Consider the following 8,663-nt stretch of genomic DNA (forward strand, 5'->3'; position numbering starts at 1 on the left):
ACACATTTTTGGATTTAACAAAAAAAAAAAATTTATTTTTGTAAAGTACATATAATGCCATTTTGTTTCATTTGGTTTTAAAAATTAAATCAGTCAAATGGGAGCCGTTATTGTCCACACACTGTCGAAGGTGTTCATGAAAGTTGTCCATAACTCGGCGGATCATTTCATGAGGAATGGCAGCAATTTCTTGACAAATGGCATCTTTAAGCTGTTCAATAGATCGAAGGCGATTAATGTATACCTTTGACTTGAGGTATCCCCAGAGGAGAAAATCGCAAGGATTTAAATCAGGTGATCGGGCGAGCCAACCGATGTCACCGCGCAATGAGATTAAATGACCAGGAAACATCTCGCTCAAAATTCCCATCGCACGTCGAGAAGTGTGGGCTGTTGCCCCATCCTGTTGAAACCAAACATTTTCCGTATCATGGAGCATATTCAATTTGGGTCTGAGAAAATTCTCTAGCATCTCACAATATCGATCAGAGTTCACAGTCACTGTAACGTTGTCTTCTTCAAAGAAACGAAACAAAACAAAATGGCATTATATGTACCTTTCGAAAATGAAAAAAACTTTTTTGTAACTTTAATTTATTTGCCTTTTATTAAACCTACAAATGTGTCAGATCATTTTGCCGGACTCTCTCTCTCTCTCTCTATATATATATATATATATAACCTGGCTGGTGCTGGTGCCTCATAAAAAGCATCCAATCCACATTGTAAAGTAGTTGGTATTTAGAAGGGCATCCAGCTGTAAAAATCATGCCAAAGCAGACCTTGCTAGTACTGGCACCACATAAAAAGGACTCAGTTCACTCTGTAAGGTAGTTTGCATTAGGAAGGGCATCCAGTTGTAAGAAACATGCCAAAACAGACCTTGCCAGTGCTGGTGTTTATATAAAGTTCATTGAGGCAACATAACTTGCTGAAAATGCCAATTCTATTTTTGTGGTAGACATTTGACATCATTACTAGAATAACCATGAAATATAATTTCACAGTTAATATAGAACTGGAACTAAGTTTTAGTGCTTATAAATCCTTCAAAGGTCTTTGAATTATAACCTTTAATTTTATTGATATCATCTATTTTCCTTTGTTTTTGCACACTCAAGGTCTCAGACAAACGCAGCCTGCATAATGGACTAAGAGAAAAGTCACTGAGAAGGTTGCAAATAGTAACAAAAGAGCTTTGACAAACAAAAACAAATAAATGGCTTACTGTTTAACCAAGTTAAACAAATAATCAATTAGTTAGTTGGATATTTAACCAATTGACTAATTATAAAGGAGTGGAATTGAACCAGTGTGTGTGTGTTAATATTGGCATAACGAGCCTCTGTAGTCACAGCAAAATATATTTCGGCATTTATATTTAAATTTTCATTATTTTTAAACAATTTATTTTATAGCTGTGGAATGATGGTCACAAATAGATTTGAGGATTATGCTGGTGGTGTGTACAAAGAATATAATAAAGAAATATTTGTATGTATTCACTTCTGATTTTCTTTTTGTTTGTTTTTCCTATATTTCATTGATTTTAAAATTTGAATGATTATTAAGATATAATATTTTGTTCTATGTTGGAGTGAAAATACTCCTTTTTCAAGTAGAATATTCTGGTATTGTATTATTTTGCACATAGCAATGACTATATTGCACTAGTCATTATCACAAAATACATTTTTGCTATCAGGAAGGTCTTTGATATAAAGTGAATGAGCAAAAACAAGAAAAAACACAAGAGGGACAAGTTTTCAGAAAGTTATTAGTATAATGCTTGAAAAGAAAGGGAAAATGTTGTAACAAATAGCTTCCTAGATTCTCAGCCAAGATTAGAAACCTAGCCTAGATTTTTCTACAAGTTGCTTCCTATTGTTCTCAGCTTTTGCACTAAGAAATTTATGAGTGTTAGCTGTTAACCTGTAACTTTTCAAGTCAAACTTAGTTCAAGGCAGATAGGAGATGGAAAATCCTTTGTTTAGCTTGATCTAATTTAGTTAGAAAATATATAAATACAGAACCCAAATTTGGTTCTATTTTTTTGCTTGGCCCCTAGCCAAAAGGAGCACTTCATGTATGGCTTGTCACCATGTGACTACACAACTATCGCCCTCTCTACTTGTCTAAATTTTTTTACTCATTCTCCCTCCTTTTTTCATGTTTTTCCAGCAGTCAGTCACAGATAAACTTAACTCCACAAGATGGACTATAGAGCGGAAAATAATCATTTTACAACAAGAACTTGAAGAAGTTATATTTGAAATTGTAATGATAAAATAAAGACCATTGCTACTAATAATATTTTCTTACAGAGGTGGGTTGGCCATGTATTTGTACATATAAAAAATTACATTTTGGTGACCCCAGCATAATAGAATGTAACATTTTATATGTAGCAAATTAATGACAGATACTGCTGCTGCATGAGTCAAACAAAGTTTATTGAGGAAGATTTTAACAACCAGATGCCCTTTCTGTTGTCAACCCTCACCTATTTCCAAGCAAGGTTATATTTCCTCATGGTCAGACATGCTCTCACAGGATACTGGAAATGAATGACAATTATCACACAGTGTCAAGAACACACACACACACACACACACAACAGGCTCCCACACAATTTCTGTTTACGAAATTTACTAAATCCACACGCAAAGCTCTGGTTGACCTGGGGCTATATTAGAAGACACTTGCCCAAGGTACCATATAGTGAGATTGAACTTGACACCATGTGGTTGGGAAGCAACCTTCTTAGCAATACATTCATACCTGGCCTATAGCCACATCTGCGCTTATCACAGAAAAAGAATCCAAGATCATTTTAGTATGAATTCAATGTCAAGTTTGGTATTTAAGTAAATGAGCATTTAGCTGTAATTATAGATTGAATTTTTGCCTGTCCTGTATATTACATATGATACACAGGATATATTTCCCTGGTATCCATGCAACACACATTACCACTGTTTTTCAACTATCAAATTAACTCAGGATTTATGAAAGGAAAGATTTATATTACTCAGAATGTATAAAAACAAGGGTTAACTTAAGGTCTGAAAACAAGCGTGGATGTTTAGGATAAACGTATAAAAATGCTTCAGACAGGCAAAGGTTTAAAGATGATCAGTAAGTAAAAGAAAACAATCTCAATTCTATTTCTTTTACTCACTATCAATCCTTTTCATTATTTCCTTCCATAAACAAGAAACTGATTTTTTTTCTTGATACTCACTTTTATAATTTATAAATGTGCTGTGCGTGAGAAGACCAGGCAAGCCAAGTGAGATCGTTGCCAGTGCCCCTGGACTGGCTCTTGTGCGGGTGGCACATAAGATGCACCATTTTGAGCGTGGCCGTTGCCAGTACCGCCTGACTGGCCTTCGTAGGATTTTCAAGCAAGATCGTTGCCAGTGCCCCTGGACTGGCTCTTGTGCGGGTGGCACATAAAAGACACCATTTCGAGCGTGGCCGTTGCCAGTATTGCCTGACTGGCCTTCGTGCAGGTGACACGTAAAAGCACCTACTACACTCTCTGAGTGGTTGGCGTTAGGAAGGGCATCCAGCTGTAGAAACTCTGCCAAATTTAGATTGGAGCCTGGTGTTGCCATCCGGTTTCACCAGTCCTCAGTCAAATCGTCCAACCCATGCTAGCATGGAAAGCGGATGTTAAACGATGATGATAGTTTTCTGTATAATTTCCATGAGACAGTGACATTAATTATATAATGTGATATTGTATTTCAGATAAACCATATTATTTCCATTGTTGGCTGGGGAGTTGATAATAGCACTGGTATTGAATATTGGATTGGCAGAAATTCCTGGGGATCATTTTGGGTAAGAAATTACAAATTTATTTCATACAAGTTAAATGCTTATATACATAATGTTGATTGAAACAACTATAGTTCATGGTTACTTTTTACTGGTCAATGGAAGTATGAAAAAAGTATACTCTGACCAAAGTCCAACTCAAAAACTCAAAGAATAAATGGAATTGCTGCTGCCTGCTGATCTGGTCTGTCTCAGTTACCCACCATCATGGATGCCAATGCAACCAGCTGAGAGATCAGTAGTGTGTATCTTGTCAACACTCCTAAATTGTGGTCCATTGCCAACATATGAGCTGACCTCTAATAATATATCATGGGCAGTATCATTCATTGTTGTTGGTATAGCAGAACTGTAGTAGTAGTAGTAGTAGTAAATTCAGTTTTTGCCATGGGAAAAAATCTGCTTTCATTGTCCACACCTGAATACAGAGTGCTTAACACAGCAGAAAGTGGAATTTTTAGTGCTGCCTCTCTAGATAACCTTGTTGATCCAAAACGATAAGCTATCAAATGTTCCATAAGTTTGAGTTACGTAAAAAGGGAAAAAGTAAAATGCTTTCTAAGTGTGTATGTATGCATGTGTGTGTATGTGCAAATGTGCCTGCATGTGTATGTAAAGAATATAAGTTGTAATAACAATAGTCACTTTTAATGGTGATATCCTGTTCACACAAAGTTATGTTATTAACAAGAAGTGTATAAAAAGTATAAAAACTAATTTACCATGTGCTTAGACCATTTCCAGTCTATATGTTTTTCTATTAGGATAAAAATACAATAATATTACTGAAAATATCAGAATAAAGATGCTGACAATTCAGCAGAAAACTATTCTGATAAGTAAAATATCCATCCATTCACCCCATCCACCCAGTCATCCATCCATATTCTCTGCCCACTACTCTTGGGAGAGTCATGGGGGTAGAGTCTTTAGGCACTACTTCCATAGAGTTCTATCAGAAACAGCCTTCATTACAGTTTCCAGCTGGATTCCTATGTGTGACCAACTGAGACTATAAATATTATCCAACCATCATGTTCTTGGATTACCTATTAGTTTCCTATTAGTTAGCTCAGTTAGAACCCTCACTTATGGCTGTGAATGTTGGGTAATGACCCCCACCAAAAAAGTACAATCAGAATACAAGTGTTCAAATTAGGGTTCTTTCAAAGGATCTCATGGGTAGTACTACTTGACAGGGTGGGTAGTTTGGAGCTCAGAAAGTCTTTTCAGATTGAGTTGCTTCTCATTGCAATGAAAGGTCACAGCTCCAGTACTACAGATGTGCGAGTAGAATGCCATAGGAAAGAACTCCAAGATGGATTGTTTAGCTATTCCAAGAAAGTATAGTATCAGAAATTATAAAATCTTCTCTGTTCTGTTGTTTTTTGTGTTAGAATTAACTAGTTCTGAAAAGTCTAAAATTTTAGCAAAAGAATAAAGTTTGTTGCTGTGGAGAAAAAGGCAAAAAAAAAAAAAAGTCAGGTAATAACGGTCCTTACTACTATAGGCACAAAGCCAGAAATTTTGAGGGAAGGGGCCAGTCAATTACACTAATCCCAGTGTTCAACTGACAAAAAGTCAACCATGGTGAAGTTTGAACTCAGAACATAACAATGGGCAAAATTTTACAAAGCATTTGATCTGGAGTGCTGATTTCAAATTTTGGCACAAGACCAGCAAATTTAGGGAAGTGTGTATGTCAATTACATCAACCTCAGACTTCACCTGATATTCTTATTTTATTGACCTCCCGAAAGGATGAAAAGCAAAGTTGACCTTGGCAAAATTTGAACTCAGAATGTAAAAGTGAATGAAATGCCACTAAGCATTTTGCCCAGCGTGCTAACGATTCTGCCAGCTCACCACCTTAAATCAAATAATACTAATAATGATGATGTTTCTGACATTGACAGAAGACCAGAAATCTGAAGGAGAGAAACAGTCGATTGTATCAACTCCAGTAGTTTACTGGCCCTTTATCTACCCTGGAAGAATGAAATATAAAGTTGATCTTAGTGAGATTTGAACTCAGAATGTGAAGAGCAGAAACAAATACTGTAAAGCATTTTATTTTTTCCAATGGAGATGAAGAACAGAGTTACTTTATTTGATGGCATAACAGATGCACATGCATATTAGATGCATCTCTATTTCGGCAGCACATATTCAGAAAGAAATTTTGAAGGCATAAAAACATGTAGTATTTATGCCTTCATATAGGACATGGGGTGGTTTTTGAGACATTTTTTTCTGAAAAATATGCTTTTTACATGCCATCAATACAGTGATAATTATATATTAAATACCACTACATGGAGTGATGACGACAATTATTTTTTAACGTGAAGCACAAAAAAAGAAAGAGAACTTAATGGTGGTTGCAAGGGAAATAACTCCTATAAAGAAGTTTTAAAGTTTGGAATGTATTTTAAGGTTAAGGTTCTTGATGAGACTGTCTTTAATATATATTGTCGAAATCTTTCTTTGGTCGTCTTTTCTTTATACAATTTTTATTATGGTCTATCGAAACTAACGTCAATTTGAATTCAATATCTCTACAAGCTTATAAAATCAAAAACAGTGCGGCACTCATAACTCGCATTTTTTCACACTCAGAATTGTCAATGCATGGAATAAACTACCCACATCGACTGTTAGCTGTTAGGACACTGCATTCTTCAAAAATTCCATGTTTTCCAAAATCCACCAACTCTACTTTTGAGATGTTTATGCAATCCTTCCTTTTTATGGCTCTATTACTGTTCACTTTTGTTCTTTTTTATTATTCTGTGTATTATGCATGGACTTTTCATTTTCATTACTGCCTTTCTTTACTCAACTTATTGCTATTTTCCTTATTATTATTATTATTAGGTGGCAAACTGGCTGAATATTGCTTTCAAATTTTGGCACAAGACCAGCAATTTCAGTGAAGGGGATAAGTCAATTACACCTACTCCAGTGTTCAACTGGTATTTATTTTATTGACCCCAAAAGGATGTGTAGCGAGGCACAAGAAGCCAGCGCCATATTGTGCACAATCTCACTGGTAGCCATTACCATGTCTGAGACAGGAGCGAGATATCGCCTGCAACCATTTGCCATGCATGAGACAGCAGCGTGACTCATCGGCAATGACTACATAAGCAGGAGAATTAAGACACTCACCCTTTTTCGTCCTTCTCATTTACGCTGAGGATCACTGCAAGCTGGCAGCTCACAGCGGATTCTTATCCTGCTCTAACTTCACCTGTTATCTCCCGAGGTAATGTACCTCATATGAACAGAGCTATAACAAACCACGTGCTGCCATAAAGATGGTCATTGGGAGCAAGCCACATGAACGAGAACTAAAATAAACAACTGTTAAATTGCACTCCGTTTGTAAGCTTCTTCTTTGAGTTCCAGATCCTTGAGACTACAGAAATAATTGTAATGGGAGAAGGAGATACTCCACAGGTATCACAAGGCTTCAATTCCAATATAGATGAAAGGCAAAGTTGACCTGAGTGGAATTTGAATTCAGAACGTAATGATGGACAGGATGCCACTAAGCATTTTTGCCCTGTATGCTTGCAATTCTGCAAGCTTGCTGAGTATTGCTTTCAAATTTTGGCACAAGGCCAACAATTTCAGGTGAGGGCATAAATCGATTACATCAACCCCAATGCTCAACTAACTATACTTATTCTATCGACCCCCAAGAGGATGAAAGGCAAAGTTGACCTCAGTGGCATTTACAATCAGAACATAATAGCGTTGGAAGAAATGCCGCTAAACATTTTGCCCAGCACACGAACAATCCTGAAGATGGTTGCATATTACCATACCAGATGCTTAGCAGCATTATATCTGTCTTAAAGACAGATATAATGTTCTGAGTTCCAATTCTGCTGAGGTCAACTTTACCTTTCATCCTTTCCAGGCAATGAAATAAGTATACCAGTTGAGTACTGGGGTCAATATGATCAACTAGTCTCCTCCTGCAAAATTTCATGCCTTCTGTCTATTGTAGAAAGAATATTTCAGAGCATCAGAAAACATGATTTTTTTCTGTCATGTCTGTATGGTTAAGAAGCTGGCTTTGCAACCACATGGATTTAGATTTTGTCCCATTGTGCAGCATTTCAGGCATGTGCCTTCTGCTATAGCCTGGGGCTAATCAATGCCTTGTAAGTGGATTGGGTAGATGGAAGCTATGTGGGAACCTGTCATATATGTATATGTACATATATGTGTGTTTGTACCCCCCACCACATGACAACCAGTGTTGGTTTGTATATGTTCCTGTAACGTAGTGGTTTAGCAAAAGGGACCAATTAAAAAAGTATCAAACTTAAAAATAAGTACTGAGATCAATTTGTTCAACTAAACCCTTCAAGGCAGTGTTCCAGTATGGCCACTATCCAAAAGATGAAAAAAGTAAAAGATAAAAGATAGGATTGATGCACAAAACAACTGACTCAGGTAGTTTATTCCATGTTGTGATAATCCTGAGCATGAAAAAATGTTTCTGAAAGTCATGGGGGCAGTACTGCTGCTGCTGTTTTTTTTGTTTTTTTTTTTCCTTTTATAACATGACTAAGCCATGAAAAAGAAAAAGAAATCATTAAGTGTAATTTGTTGTTAAACCCTTTAGCATTTAAATTAGTCATATCAGGCCCAAATATTCTACCTGTCAAATGTTCATTTAAACTAGCCATATCAGGCCCAGATACTCTACCTGTTAAATGTCAGATATGCTGGTCAGGTACGCCCCTCACTCACACCTACTCTACAATGTCAGTCTGAAAATAAATAATCACATCATTGAA

The 8,663-nt window shown here is 36.4% G+C and overlaps 1 protein-coding gene across 1 annotated transcript in view; it reads left to right on the plus strand.

The window, feature by feature from the left end:
• The window catches only part of LOC106881834 (cathepsin Z), a 41,585-nt gene extending 33,324 nt beyond the window's left edge, over positions 1-8,261 (plus strand). The window contains exons 5-6 of the mRNA XM_052968684.1: positions 1,419-1,494; positions 3,757-8,261. Of these exons, the coding sequence (XP_052824644.1) occupies positions 1,419-1,494; positions 3,757-3,909 (229 nt within the window). The 3' untranslated portion in view covers positions 3,910-8,261. The remainder of the gene's footprint in view (positions 1-1,418; positions 1,495-3,756) is intronic.
• Positions 8,262-8,663: the final 402 nt, after the last annotated feature.

Source organism: Octopus bimaculoides, chromosome 6, assembly GCF_001194135.2.
Source record: "Octopus bimaculoides isolate UCB-OBI-ISO-001 chromosome 6, ASM119413v2, whole genome shotgun sequence".
NCBI lineage: Eukaryota > Metazoa > Mollusca > Cephalopoda > Octopoda > Octopodidae > Octopus > Octopus bimaculoides.